The following is a 16,092-nucleotide window of genomic DNA, read 5'->3' on the forward strand; positions in this document are numbered from 1 at the left end:
TGAATGGCGCCAAAAACGTGTCAAAAGTGTCCGATGTGTTCGCCGCAATGTCACGGTGACAGTAAAAAAATCGCAAATCGCCGCCAATACTAGTAAAAAAAATAATAAAATAAAAATGCCATAAATCTATCACCTATTTTGTAAACGCTATAACTTTTGCGCAAACCAATCAATATATGATCATTACGATTTTTTTTACCAAAAATATGTAGAAGAATACGTATCGGCCTAAACTGAGGAAAAAAATCGTTTTTTTTTAAAAAATTGTGATATTTATTAAATAAAAAAGTAAAAAATATTGTGTTTTTTTTTTAAATTGTCACTCTTCTTTTGTTTATAGCGCAAAAAATAAAAACCGCAGAGGTGATCAAATACCACCAAAAGAAAGCTCTATTTGTGGGAACAAAATGATAAAAAAATTGTTTGGGTACAGTGTAGCACGACCGCGCAATTGTCATTCAAAGTGCAACAGTGCTGAAAGCTGAAAATTGGCTTGGGCAGGAAGGTGCGTAAGTGCCCGGTATGGAAGTGGTTAATTTAATTGGCTTCACACGGTATATGAGACGTGATTAGTGCTAGCAGATGTCACTTTTACTTTCATTTGTTGATCATCTTTCTTATTTAATTAAATGTTTTATATTTGCACTAGGTAGCTCGCAAGATTCTCATAATCCAACCAAATTATTTATTTGATTTATTTCAGGTACTTATATAGTGGTGTCAATTTACACAGTGCTTTACATACACATTTTACATTCCCTACCCTCAAGGAGCTTACAATCTAACCCTCTTGTATTGTTGGTGTATTGCAGGGGTCTCCAAACTTTTCAAACAAAGGGCCAGTTTATTGTTTTTCAGCCTTTAGGAGGGCCGGATTGTGGCCAGCGAGGGCAGAAAAAGCTCCGGGCCCAGCATAGGTGAGAATAAATATGGCCTCGTAGTTTGCGATCAGTAGGATAAAGAGTAGTGCCCCTATTAGTAGGAGTAATTGTATCCCATCATTGGTATCAGTGGAAGGAAAAGTGCCCCCTTGTTGGAGTCAGTGGGAAGAATAGTGCCTCATATCAGTGGGAGGAATAAAACCCTGAGGGCCGGATAAAGGCTAGCAAAGGGCCGCATCAGAGCTGGATTAACTCTGTGTGGCAAGACTGGGCACAGATGATAGGAAATCATATTCTCTACATTGTGACATCAAAAAAAAAAATATGTTTTGGGTTTACATCCACTTTAACTGCATAAAGGTCCGGGTCTTAAGTGGTTAAGTACCCCTCCCCTGCATGCACAGCGAGCAACCACTCCCACTGATTAGTTGCTGAGGGGGACACCCAACACACCTTGACCTTGCTGCTGCCACCCTTGGCCTGGGGTGGTAATGACACCCCCAGGCGAGCAATGGTGGATACTCCCAGCACAGCCACAGATGGAACAGAGGCTAAATTGCCCTTAAAGCGGAGTTCCACCTAAAAATGGAACTTCCGCTTAACCCACTCCTCGCCCCCTTACATGCCACATTTGGCATGTAATTTTTTTTGGGGGGGGAGTGGGGGCTTCAGGAGAAGGGGACTCCCTGTCCCACTTCCGCCGAGGGGCTGGAAAAGCGATTAGCTTAATCGCCTTTTCACAGCCCCTCCCTGTAGGCGAGCGCCTGTCCAATCGGACGGTGCTGCGCCGCTCGCGCATGCGCAGTGGGTGCCCGGCCGTGAAGCCAAAAGCTGTCACTGCCGGGTGCCCACACTAAGAATGAAGACGCGGGGGGGGGGGGGGCGAGGAGCGGAGCCCCGGCCGGTGCGTCGCTGGAGCCGTGGAGCAGGTAAGTGTCTGTTTATTAAAAGCCAGCAGCTACACTTTTTGTAGCTGCTGACTTTTAATAAACTTAAAAAAAAGGTGGAAAACCCCTTTAATCACTCTAAATTTAAAGCAGCTCCTGTTCAACGGGAGCAGGGCGCTACATATGTATTTAGTGCAGGGGCGGACTGACAACTCATGGGGGCCCCGGGCAATAGAAGATTATGGGGCCCCGGGCAATAGAAGATTATGGGGCCCCCGGGCTTACAGATGGCCACCATGCCAGGAGGTAGTGCAGAGGCAGGGCAGCTAAAATCTTGGGATATTCACATCAAAAGCATGTCGGTTTCGTACATATCAGGGACAGATGTAGAAAAAAACACAGATTTTTACATACTGTCCCTGGTTTTACTGAGCCTGGCAACCCTGATGGGGCCCGCTAGTGGCATGGGGCCCTCGGGCAGTGCCCGGGAGTCCCAATGGTCAGTCCGCCCCTGTCGCTGTCTCCTGGGGGAACACAGGGGGTCAGTCACTCGCACCGCCATTCACACAGCACCTTGTATTTTTCTGAATGAGTGCAAGGTTTTCTCTGATTGGATCATATGGGTAGTGACATCATGATCCCTAACTTGTCCAATCACAGAATGCTTTGCACCCATTGATAACAATACAAGGTGTTATGTGATTGGTGGAAGTGCTGGGTGAATGACCTCCTGTGATTACTATGCAGAGGGTCAGTTATTCCGCACAGGACTGGGAATACACACAGTATATAATAGGAGTGATAGAGGGAACCCCCCTCCCCCACAGAGAGGAGTGTAGTCCTCCTCCGGTCACACATCACAGATCCCGGACCGGTCACCGAGCTCCGGACTGCAGCTGGCCGCCGCGACCCACCGCACAGACCTCCGACCGACCGACTCACTGTGTGCGGGGGGGATAATATGACAGATACATGTGAGAACGGGACCCGTATTGTTCTATCACACACCAGCTCCGCTCTATGGACAGAATACATATTATGTTCTGCTGTAAATGTAGTCATAGCTAGACTCGGTGTAAGACGTGATGAATGGTAAAAATCCATACACCCTCCCTCCCCCATGGCTGGGTGTAGTGGTACGGTCTGAGCAGGGTGCGCGCGGCCGGGCGGCTCAGTGATCAGTAGTGATCGGAGCGGGCGGGGAGAGAACAGTGCGAAGGAGGAGGAGGGGAGCCGGGGAAGGAGGATACCGACCCACCGACACCGACTGATGGACCGTACACAGCCGGGAGAGGTGAAGTGACGGAGCCCCGCTTCTATATCTCCGGCCCTGATCATCTCACCCTCTGCCCGGTACTGCCACCCAGACACACCGCTCTCCACTGCGTGCCCCGATCGTCACATACATTGTATTCATTCCACCCTCCGATTGTCACATACATTGTATTCATTCCACCCTCCGATTGTCACATACATTGTATCTGTTCATTTCTCCATGGGCACCCCGATCTTCTATCCCCCGATCGTCACATACATTGTATTCATTCCACCCTCCATTGACACTCCGATCTTCTATCAATTCGTCTACTTGGCACTCTACTCACCCCACAACTTCCTCTGTACCGACCTCTCATCTCTGGACTATAACCCCACCACCTTCTAATGACTGTGCCAACCTTGCACCGTCTGATCACTGTACCAACCTTCTGCCACCATCTAAAGACTGTGCCAACCTACCACCCCCATCTAAAGACTGCCAACCTACCACCACCTGATCATGGTGCCAACCTACCACCACTCTACTCTCCACCATCTAAAGACTGTGCCAACCTACTGCCATATCACTGCCACCTTACCACCATCTAAAGACTGTGCCAACCTACCACCAATGTCTGATCAATGTGCCGACCTACCATCACCCTACTAGCCACATCGAAAGACTGCTGACCTACCACCATCTGATCACTGTACCAACCTACTCACCACCATTGAATGACTGTGCCAACCTGTTCAACCTATTCACGAATCACTACCATCTAAAGACTGCCAACTTGACGAATGTACCAAACTCTGGGCACCCCTCATAACCTACTGTTTAGCATCTGATTGTACCAACCTCCAGTCACCTTACTCATCACCATCAGCTGATGACTGTGCCAAACTCCGTCCAGCCTACAATAACCTAACTACTGACCAGCACCTGATTGTACCAACCTTTGACAACCCTACTCCTGATCACCATCTGATGACTGTACCAACCACCTCTCATAACCTACTGATCACCATCTGATGACTGTACCAACCTCCCCTCATAACCTAATCCTCCCCATCATCTGATGACTGTACCAACCTCCCCTCATAACCTACTGATCACCATCTGATGACTGTACCAACCACCCCTCATAACCTACTGATCACCATCTGATGACTACCAACCTCCCCTCATAACCTACTCCTCCCCATCGTCTGACTCTACCAACCTCCGACCATCCTCCAATAACCCAGCTCTTCACCATCCTCTGACTACCAACTTCCAACAACCCAAATTCAGACCATCATCTGCTTGTACAAACCTCTGACAATCCAACTCCTGACCATGCCCTGATTGTACCAACCTCTGAGAACTCAACTTCAGACCACCATCTGATTGTACCAACCTCTGACAATCCAACTCCTCACCATCATCTGATTGTACTATTGTTTAATTGTACCAACCTCCGATAACCCTACTCACTATTATCTGATTGTACCAACCTCCGATAACCTAACTTCAGACCACCATCCTCTGATTGTGCTGACCTCCCATCACATCTCTACTCCTGACCATCATCTAGTACTTGTACAAACCTCTGATCTACACAGTATAATAACACCACTACTGATCATCATCTGATTGTGCTAACCTCTGATCTGTACATTATAACCCCACTCCTAAACATCTTAATGATTGTGCCAACCTCAGATCACCCATTATAGTCCTCTTTACCATCATCTGATGGTGCCAACCCCTGATCACCTATTATCGGCCTACTCCTGACCATCATCCGATGGTACAGACCTCTGATAACCATACTCCTGACCAGCATCGTCTGATGGTACTGACCTCTGATAACCATACTCCTGACCAGCATCATCTGATTGTATCAACCACTGATCTACACATTTAAACCATACTCCTGACTATCCTCATCCAGTGATTGCCCCTACGTTTGATCACCCTGTGTAACTTTTCAACTGACCATCTATTAGTTGTTCCAGTCTCTCGTTATTCCTATTCTTGACCATCTTCCTCATCTTGTGCCAACCTGTGATCACCTATTATATCCCTATTCCTGGCTAGCATCTTGTTGTGATTGTGCCAACCTCTGATCACCCATCAACCATACTCCTGACCATTATCTAGTAATTGTGCCAGCCTCTGATCACTCATTGAAACCATGTTCCTGACCATCATCTGACTGGCAGCTTCTGATCACCCTATTCCTGACCATCATCGGACTGCCAGCCTCTGATCATCCTGTTCCTGACCATCAACACCTGCCTGTGCCATATCTTAATCACCCTGTTCCAATCCTGACCATCATCAGACTGTGCCAGCCTCTGATCTTCCTGTTCCTGACCATCCACATGTGACTGTGCCAGCCTCTGATCACCCTGTTCCTGACCAGCAGACTGTGGCAGCCTCTGATCACCCCATTCATGACCACCATCATCTGACTGTGCCAGCCACTGATCACCCCGTTTCTGATCATCCTGTTCCTGACCACCAACACCTGACTATGCCAGCCCCTAATCACCCTTTTTCCTGACCATCATCATTGGACTGCCATCCTGTGATCATACCGTTCCTGACCATCGTTTGACTGTGCTAATCACCCAGTTACGGACCATCATCTGCCTGTGCCAGCCCCTAATCACCCTGTTCCTGACCATCGTCTGACTGTGCCAGCCTCTGATCATCCTTTTCCTGACCATCAGCATCTGACTGTGCCAGCCTGTGATCACCCTGTTCCTGACCATCATCGTCTAGTAACCCAGCCGTGTCCCATCCTCCTGGCCATACAATACCCCCTAGACACATCCTGTCCCCATTTCCCCTGTCCTTCCATTCTACTCTTTGTTCTATTTGGCTGGCCTCTTGAGTGCCATTTAAATTCCATCCATCCCCCTTGTAGCATGGATCCTGTGCTTTAGTGTCACTTGACATCTGCTCCTCGATCAGCAGTGTGATTACCTCATTCACTTGTTCATTTCTATATCTGTATCACAAGCCACTTTGGTGTGACATAATTCCCCCTCCCATCGCACCAGCGCTGGCTAATTATTTTGTTTTCTGTCTTGCGTGCCGCTTTCTTCTTTTACCGCTGCTTACGCCCTGTTCAACTTGTGGATTGCCACCCAGTTCAATGTTTTCTGACCACTTTTTCACCCGACGCACTCGCTGATCGGCGTTGTACAGTACCGTCTTTTCTCCATGACTGACAGTGCCTGAGATTCATAGAGGTAACGGAGTCCCTGGGTCTTATGAACTGGAGCCAGGCTTAACTGCATGGGCATAAATGATCATTGTTCTATGTTTTTTATTTTATGTATTTTTCTTTATTATTTCTTGTTAATAACAGTGTATGTTGTTTGTTTTTTTTTCTTTAGATCACCATTTCTGATTGTTTGTAAGGCAAAGCACAGTCCCCGCACCATGTCCACCGTTCAGACCACTGTAGCAGACCTCCGGTCCAGGGCTGGCGGTGAGTCTTTCTCTGAGATTATATTTTCATTCCAGGTTCATATGTTTGAATTATTCAGAGATCACTTTGTACAAGTACTCTCATATATTGATATTTGCATCAGATTTTTATGTTAAGAGTGAGAGAAGTGCATTGGCTGTCATCGCCGACCTAAAAAATACTTATTGCCTTAAAGGGGAACTACACTGTATCTCAGCACCACAAACCTCTTTAAAGCGGTGGTTCCCCCTAAAACACATTGCTAACAATAGATTCGTAAGACCCGTTACACTGCGGGTAGGCTGGCTTTTTTTTTTTTTTTTCCGTACATACCGAGATCTCCCCGTCTCGTCCCTTGGCGGTGGGCGGAACTAGTTGATTGACGTTCCTCGGACGGGCGCGTACGTGACGTCACGACTTTCCGAAAGAAGCCGAACGTCGCTGCGCATGCGCCGTATAGAGTCGGCTCTATATGGCGCATGCGCAGCGACGTTCGGCTTCTTTCGGAAAGTCGTGACGTCACGTACGCGCCCGTCCGAGGAACGTCAATCAACTAGGAACGCCCACCGACAAGGAACGAGACGGGGAGATATCGGTATGTACTAAAAAAAAAAAAAAAAAAAAAGCCAGCCTACCCGCAGTGTAACGGGTCTTACGAATCTATTGTTAGCAATGTGTTTTAGGGGGAACCACCCCTTTAATATTCAAAGCAAACTCCCCCATTCATCCATGTTTGCATGCTTTATTTTCTTGACAAATCGCATAGAAAAACTCATTTCTGGCTGTGGCCTTCTTGAGTGAGAGCAGACGATTCATTTTGCATTTACTTAATGGAATCCACCCGTCCTTAGCTCAGGCAGGAGGGTGTGCCTAGCTGAGAAAACCCTCCTTCCTACCTGAAGGCTTCTGGGATGTATGACATAATTTGCCTAGCGCAGAAACCAGGAAGTAACTGAAGACATGTAAAAAAGGTTTAAAACAAGTAAACATGATCAATGTTGATTGAGAGAGTGAAGTTCCGCTTTAAAAACCGTCTGACTTGTAATGAACATAGAGAAGTCCAGACTTCTTGGGCCAGATTCTTGTAGATCGGCGTATTTTTGTGCGGGCGTAACGCATCCGATTTACGTTACGCCTCCGCAACTTAGACGGGCAAGTGCTGTATTCTCAAAGCACTTGCTCCGTAAGTTGCGGCGGCGTAGCGTAAATAGGCCGGCGTAAGCCCGCCTAATTCAAATTTGGAACAGGAGGCGTGTTTTATGTAAATAACTTGTGACCCGGCGTGATTGACGTTTTTCACGAACAGCGCATGCGCCGTCCGTGGAATATCCCAGTGTGCATTGCTCCTAATACGCCGCAAGGACGTATTGGTTTCGACGTGAACGTAAATGACGTCCAGCCCCATTCACGGACGGCTTACGCAAACGACGTAAAATATTCAAAATTCGACGCGGGAACGACGTCCATACTTAACATTGGTACGCCTCATATAGCAGGGGTAACTTTACGCCGGGAAAAGCCTAACGTAAACGGTGTATCTGTACTGCGCCGGGCGTACGTTCGTAAATTCGCGTATTTAGCTGATTTACATATTTCTAGGCGTAAATCAGCGTACACGCCCCTAGCGGCCAGCGTAAATATGCAGTTAAGATCTGACAGCGTAAGACTTACGCCGGTCGGATCTAATAGAAATCTATGTGTAACTGATTCTAAGAATCAGGCGCATAGATACGACCGCCCAGACTCAGAGATACGCCGTCGTATCTCCTTTGAGAATCTGGCCCCTTATCTTTATACTTGTTCTGGGTCACCAGAGGTGGCCATTTGGGGCTCGATTTTTCTTTTGTTCAGCCATGTGAATGGAGGGATCTTCACTGCTGGCTATTGTATTCAGCAACCATGGGAGCTGCGACTGTCTTACTACAATGGTGCAGCTGAACAGTGACTGCATCTGATAGGATGCAGTTACTGTTTGGCTGATAATTTTCCATCCAGTCCAATTTTTGTCAAGCTAGGGTGGTGCTGGTAGGGTCTGAATTATGACCGATTGCTACTAAAACGTGAGCATCCATGGCTAGCCTGGCTTAGAAATCTTTGAAGCCATGGGAGTAAAACGACAGCCAGGCAGATAGCATTTTTAGAAGATGGCAGCCAACATTTGTAACCGGCCATGTTGTGGAACTTCCTTCTCTCAATCAACATTGACCCTTTTGTGAATCCTTATGCTGTTATTAGTAAATAGATAGGAAGTATATCATATTTACTTAAACAGTTTTTCTTCAGTTACTTCCTGGTCTCTTGGCCTAGGCAAATGATCTCATACATCCCAGGAGTCTTCAGGAGGGGAGGGGGGTATTCTCAGCTAAGCACACCCTCCTGCCTGCATGGCTGAGCTAAGGGTAGACTGATTCCAAGAAGTAAATGTTACATAAAGCATTTGCCCTTACTCAAGATGGCCACAGCCAGAAACGCTAGGGGATGTTTTTCTAAGTGATTTTTTTTTTTTTTTACAATTCTCTTTTAAGGGGGCGTGGCAAGGGGTGTGTCCTATGCCTGCATACTTTTGCTGATAGGTGTCCCTCATTCCCATCTCAAAAAGTTGGGAGGTATGATATCGTATTGCAGCGATATGCAATTGGCGGACCTCCAGCTGTTGCAAAATTACAAGTCCCATCATGCCTCTGGGTGTCATGCTTGTGGTTGTCAGTCTTGCTATGCCTCATGGGACTTGTAGTTTTGCAACAGCTGGAGGTCCACTAATTACATATCCCTGTCGTATTGTGTATAACTGATATTTCATTTATAAACACTATTTTTTTTTTTATTATCTGTGTCTGTCATGCACACAATTGAATGCTCATCAGCCGTGACACAAGCTATGGGGAGATGGGCCCAAGGGATTCAATGTCTGCTGCGATGGGAAATCTGCCTGGGTGACTACAGCTTACACATTATTGTAATTTATACTGCCTTACACAACGGGCCTGTGTCTATAGAACGGACTTGAGGGGCCGATCAGTAGTTTTATAATAAATATGCAGTACAGGACATAACTCTGCAATGTTGTTTCTATAATAATAAGTTCCTGTTGATTCATGGCTCTCACTGATAATAAAAATGATCTGTATGTTGTTTCGTTGGAACGGGCACAGCCGTGTTGTCTTTCCCTATGAATAGCCAGCCTTGTGGAAGCCGTCCGTCTTGCTGTTAATCTGATCTTGTGCAATGACACCTCGGCTTAATCTGTTGGCATCCACGGCGAGTCTTTTTTCCTTGGTGTACTTACCTTTCCGTTTCCTTCTCTTTGCTAATTGATGGTCTATTAAGGGTGGTCATTAATACTGCAGTACATTAATTATCTTGTGGCACGTATTGTTTTTAGCACCACTTGAGATGGTAACCCTGCCCCGGTTTTAGCAAGAATTTGTGTCAATGAATGAGTTAATTTATGGCCGGTTTTTATAGCGTGTCGCAGTGCAGGGCTGGCTCGGATATGTTTGCAATTGTCACAGTTCACACCTAGCATTGCTCCGAGTTTGTTATATAGGCTGCTGCAAAGTGCAGAAACCTGTAGCCAGCAGGAAGGCTTGAGATCACTTTGGTCAGGTCAGTAAAGGGTTAATTGTTGGCTATAGATTATGAACAATGCTCTTTTCCATATTAGAGGGTCATTCCACTGCAGACTACTTCTGGGTTATTTCTCTTGCTTCTTTTGCATCTTCTGCGTTACAGTGAACAAACACACAGCATTAATAGTCAGAGTCCTGCTGCAGCAAGAAGAGTGAGTCTCTCAAGGGAGGTCTCAAGTCTTGAGTCTGCAACAGATACTGGAAGCTATAACGGTTCATTCCTCCTTTCCGCATCTATAGGTTTCGGGTCAGTCCGCCAGAACAGGTGTTTTTTTATTTTGGGAATACTGACCACTGACCCTTTATTGAGCAGAGATCACTGAACCCTGGTTGGTGAATCAAACGTTGGCAATGTCCAAATGCAGCAGGTAGCGTGACAATAAGGCCCCTTTTACACTGGGGCGGGAGGTGCGCTGACGGTATAGCGCCGCTATTTTTAGCGGGGATATACCGTCGGAATTGCGGCGGTATTCGGCCGCTAGAGGTGCGGTTTTAAACCCCCGCTAGCGTCCGTAAAAGGGTTAATACCGCCGGCAATGCGCCTCTGTCGAGGCGCAATGCCGGCGGTATTACCGCAGTGTCCCATTGTTTTCAATGGGAACACACCAAAGATGCTGCTGGCAGGACTTTTGGAGTGGTCCTGCCAGCGCATCGCCTCAGTGTGAAAGCCCTCAGGCTTTCACATTGAGACTGCAGGGCAGGAGTTTTTCAGGTGGTATTTAGGCGCTATTTTTGGCGCCAAACCGCCTGAAAAACTCCTCGGTGTAAAAGGGGTCTTGCTCTAGAACAATTTGCTTTCCTAAATGTTGCTTTTATTTATTTATTTTCAGAGATTTCCTATTATTATTATTTATTATTATTATTATTATTATTATTATTATTATTATTATTATTATTATTATTATTATTATTATTATTTATTTATTTTGAGAATGTGGGCATTGGCTTTTTGCTAACCCCACACCCAACTTTTTTATTTCCTCTTCCTTCTTTTTTTTTTTTTTACGCTTCGCATACAGTGGGGAAAATTATTTGATCCCCTGCAGATTTTGTACGTATGCCCACTTACAAAGAAATGAAGAGACTATAATTTTTATTATAGGTGCATTTTAAATAGAATATAGAAATTGGAATATCAACCAAAAATCCAGAAAAAAGACACAATACAAATGTCATAAATTGAGTTGCAGTTCAGTGAGTAAAATAAGTATTTGATCCCCAAGCAAAACATGACTTGGTGGAGAAACCCTTGTTGGCAAGCACAGAGGTAAGATTTTTCAATTTAGTGACCAGGTTTGCACACATCTCGGGAGGGATTTTGGTCCTCTCTTCTTTACAGATCTTCTCAATCTTTACGGTTTCTTGGCTGTCGTTTGGCAACTCAAAGTTTTAGCTCCCTCCATAAATCTTCTATAGGATTAAGGTCAGGAGACTCCATTTCCTTAACCACTACTCTACCGCCCACCGTCAAATGACAGCGGGACGAAGTGCCTCTTGTTCTGGGCGGAGGTCATATGACGTTGCACCTTCCAGAGCCACTAGGGGCACGCGCGCGCCGCTGGGCACCTGATGCGCAAGCGGCAGCCGGGCACCTGCGATTGCCCAGTAACTGAGCAGGACCATGGATCTGTGTGTGTAAACACAAAGATCTACGTCCTGTCAAGGAGAGGAGACAGATGGTGTGTCCCTTGTACATAGAGACACCGATCGGTCACCTCCCCCAGTCAGTCCCCTCCCCCCACAGTAAGAATCGCTCCCTAGGGAACACATTAACCCCTTGATCACCCCCTAGTGTTAACCCCTTCCTGCCAGTCATATTTATACAGCAATCGATGCATTTTTTTTTTTTTTAGCAGGGATCGCTGTATAAGTGCGAATGGTCCCAAAAATTTGTCAAAAGTGTCCGGCGCAATATCGCAGCACGATAAAAATCACTGATCGCCGCCATTGCTAGTAAAAAAAAAAAAAAGGAATAATAAAAATGCTATAAATCTATCTCCTATTTTATAGCCGCTATAACTTTTGCGCAAACCAATCAATATACGCTTATTGCAATTTTTTTTTTACCAAAAATATGTAGAATACGTATCGGCCTATACTGAGAAAAAAATGAGTTAAATATAATTTTTTTTTAATTATAGCAAAAAGTAAAAATGTGTGTGTGTGTGTGTGTGTGTGTGTGTGTGTGTGTGTGTGTTTTTCAAACTTGTTCCTTTTTCTTTTGTTTATAGCGCAATAAATAAATACCGCAGAGGTGGTCAAATACCACCAATAGAAAGCTCCATTTGTGGGGGAAAAATTATAAAAATTTCATTTGAGTACAGTGTTGCATGATTGGGCAATTGTCATTCAAAATGAGACAGCGCTGAAAAATGCCCTGGGCAGGAAGGGGGTGAAAGTGCCTTGGATTGAAGTGGTTAATGTACTTCTTCTTGAGCCACTTCTTTGTTGCCTTGGTGGTATGTTTTTGGTCATTGTCGTGCTGAAAGATCCATCCATGACCCATCTTCAGTGTTCTGGCTGAGTGAAGATGGTTCTTATCTGAGATTTTACAATATATGGCCTCGTCCATTGACCCTCAATGCCGAAAAGTTGGTCTGTACCTTTTATCAGAGAAACGGCCCCAAAGCATAATGTTTCCACCTCCGACCTTTAGAGCTTTGTGCCAAAACCGGGGGCTTCCGCAAGCATGCATGGGAGTGACGTGGTCACGGCTCTGGCCACTTGCATCACCAGAAAAAGACTAGAGGAAGATGTCGGCCCTCTCAGTGGTGACATTGCGCTTGCTGGAAGGCTTCGTTCTAGGGCATGTATTTCATAATGTGCTAGTATGTGATGTATACTACCACATTATGCAATTGCCTTACGGGTGGTTTTGTTTTTTTAACTCTGCCGCAGTTTACTACTGCTTTAATGCTGGATGTGGAGTCAGGCTTTCCGTTCATGTGATCACTGTGATTGGAGCTTCTGGACAGAACTGAGTAAGCATGCTTCCACCCCATAATTCTAACCATAATTGTACGCCACCGCCACATATAGGTGGACAGCAAACTTTCCAGTGGCTATGAAGCGTAAAAAAAAAAAAAAACTATTCTTAAAAATATCCCCGCCTCTTCTCCTGCCTATTCTGTATAAAAGATCTGTGTACTTGCTTATTTTTAATCAGCTCCAGGCCAGTCACGTGATTCTGAAGCCCTGGTTCCGCTGTGTACGGTAGTGCTTAACGGCTGTAAATTTTGGGTGCAGTCTCATCCATAAGATCTCATGACTCGGTCATTGTTGGCGTTCCCGCCATGCCCTTGCTGCAGCTTCTCACTGACAGGGAAACTGGAGCTGCAGGATAAAGGGACCGGAGCAGATTAAAATTTGGTTGTAAGCTTTGTTGTCTGCCACTTTAAAGTTTTTTATTTTTTTAACCCAACATAATAAAAACCTACCATCCGCTCTGTAACATAACAGTGTGTGTCCCTGTGCTTGTGTTATATAAAAAAAATGCCAATCTGAACCTATATTTAAGTGTCTAATGGCGCTCACATGACTCTTCGGATCTCTACTCTGCTGACAGCTATAGCAGGCAGGGCTAAAGCACTACCGCTGACGTCAGCTGGAGAGGAGAGAGGGCCGAGGAGTCATGTGAGCGCCGCTTGGATATAGGTACAGATCGGCATATTTTTTTATAGAACATAGGCACAGGGACACACATTATGTTACTGAGGGGATGGGATGTTTTTTATGGTAGTTATGAGAGCAGCAGGAGGGGAGGGGGTGGACACTAACGCAGGGCTGGGGATAGCAGAGGCATGTCAAATTACCACAGTGTCAGGGCTAAGCAGCCATGATAAACTGTGGTCAGTTTACAGAGAGGAGGGTATAGCCAGGCAGCATCAGACAGTTTTTTTTTTTACTGTATTTATTGGCCTATAACACTCACTTTTTTACCCTGAAAATAGTGGGTAAACTGTGCCTGCGTGTTATACGCAGGGGGCTGTGGCATGTTTTTTTCCTGATACTGCCTTCTTAAAGTTAGGGTGCGTGTTATACGCCTGTGCGTGTTATATGCCGATAAATACGGTAATTTTAGAGTAACAAACACTTTAAGCAAGCTTCGGAAGACTTTTAACAAGCTTCAAGAATCATTCATAATATTAAAAAGTCTAATTTTAATACAATTTTATATATAAGTATATGTATAAGTGCATTGTAAAAGTATTCATACCCCTTGAAATTTTCCACGTTTTGTCATGTTGCAACCAAAATTGTAAATATATTTTATGTGATAGGAAGTGGCACATAATTGTGACGTGGAAGATGAATGGTTTTCAACTTTTTTTATTTTTTTTTATAAATAAAGTGTGGCGTGCATTTGTATTTAGCCCCATTTAGTCAATACTTTGTAGAACCACCTTTCGCTCCAATTACAGCTGCAAGTTTCTACCAACTTTGCACATCCAGAGAGTGACATTTTTGCCCATTCACAAAATGGCTCAAGCTCTGTCAGATTGGATGGAGGGCATCTGTGAACAACAATTTTCAAGTCTTGCCACAGATTCCCAATTGGATTTGGGTCTGGACTTTGACTGGGCCATTCTAACCCATGAATATTCTTTGATCCAAAACATTTCTTTGTAGCGCTGGCTGTATGTTTATTGTTGTCCTGGTTGAAGGTGAACCTCAGGTTCAAGTCTTTAGAAGAATTGACAGGTTTTCTTCTAAGATTTCTGTATTTGGCTCCATGCATCTTCTCCTAAACTCTAACCAGCTTCCCTGTCCCTGCTGAAGAAAAGAATCACTACAACATGATGCTGCCACCACCATGTTTCACGATGGTGTGTTCAAGGTGATGTGCAGTGTTAGTTTTCTGCCACACACAGCGTTTTACTTTAAAGGGGTTGTAAAGAATATATATATATATATATATATATATATATATATATATATATATATATATATATATATATATATATACACATTTTTTTTATTTTTTTTTTAAATAACAAACATGTTCTACTTACCTCCAATGTGCAACTCATTTTGCACAGAGTGGCCCCGAACCTGGTCTTCTGGGGTCCCTCGGCGGCTGTCTCGGCTCCTCCCCCAATAACTAATCCCCTTCATGGGAGCGCTCTCCAATGGGGGTTAGTTCTTGCGGGCACGCTCCCGTGATACAGCTGGGGGCCATAGCCGCTCACTGTATCACTCGGCCCCGCCCCCGTTGTGTCATTGGATGTGATTGACAGCAGCGTGAGCCAATGGCTGCGCTGCTATCAATCCATCTACTCTAGCCAATCAACGGGCAGACTGAGCGGAGAAGAGGACATCGGGGGCGATCGCAGCAGGTGAACGGGCTCAGGTAAGTAAAACAGGGGGGCTGTAACTGTCAGATGTTGTTTTACCTTAATGCATAGGATGCATTAAGGTGAAAAAAAAAAAGAACCTTTACAACCCCTTTAAGGCCAAGAAGTAAAATGTTGGTCTCATCTGACCAGAGCATCTTGTTCCACATGTTTGCGGTGTCCCCCACATGGCTTCTCGCAAACTGCAAACAGGACTTCCTATGGCTTTCTTTCAACAATGGCTTTTTTCTTGCCTCTCCTCCATAAAGGCCAACTGTCTAATCATGACAACCCCTTTGGCTTGTCATGATTAGACAGTAGGTATGTCCAAGTTTCTCTGTGAACCCTATAGTGTATGTTCGGGTTGCTATTGTGAAAGTTGGTAATTTGAATATGAGAAAGATGTGGGTCTGGGTTGAAAAGCATTTTCTTTGTAGGTCAGTATCTTATCTTGTAACCATGGTTAGATTTTTAAATTAGGCATTGTATACTTGTAGATTTGTAATAAGAGGTCAGTACATTTGTCTAATGTATCAGGGGGTACTATTGCATGTAGTTTGTTCCATGCTTGTAGTGTGGCATCTATGGAGGGAAAAGCCCTATAGTTTATTTTCAGATGAGTCAGATATGATAGCAAA

The 16,092-nt window shown here is 45.0% G+C and overlaps 1 protein-coding gene across 4 annotated transcripts in view; it reads left to right on the forward strand.

Moving 5' to 3' along the window:
* The first annotated feature begins 2,943 nt into the window (after window positions 1-2,943).
* The window catches only part of ATP8A1 (ATPase phospholipid transporting 8A1), a 308,603-nt gene continuing 295,454 nt past the window's right edge, over window positions 2,944-16,092 (forward strand). For 3 of the 4 annotated variants that reach the window (XM_040335010.1, XM_040335017.1, XM_040335013.1), the window contains exons 1-2: window positions 2,944-3,062; window positions 6,419-6,513. In XM_040335010.1, the coding sequence (XP_040190944.1) occupies window positions 6,465-6,513 (49 nt within the window). In that variant the 5' untranslated portion in view covers window positions 2,944-3,062; window positions 6,419-6,464. Of the gene's footprint in view, window positions 3,122-6,418; window positions 6,514-16,092 lie in introns of all 4 variants that reach the window. The other variant, XM_040335011.1, reaches the window with a different exon arrangement.

Source organism: Rana temporaria, chromosome 1 (assembly GCF_905171775.1).
Source record: "Rana temporaria chromosome 1, aRanTem1.1, whole genome shotgun sequence".
Classification (NCBI taxonomy): domain Eukaryota; kingdom Metazoa; phylum Chordata; class Amphibia; order Anura; family Ranidae; genus Rana; species Rana temporaria.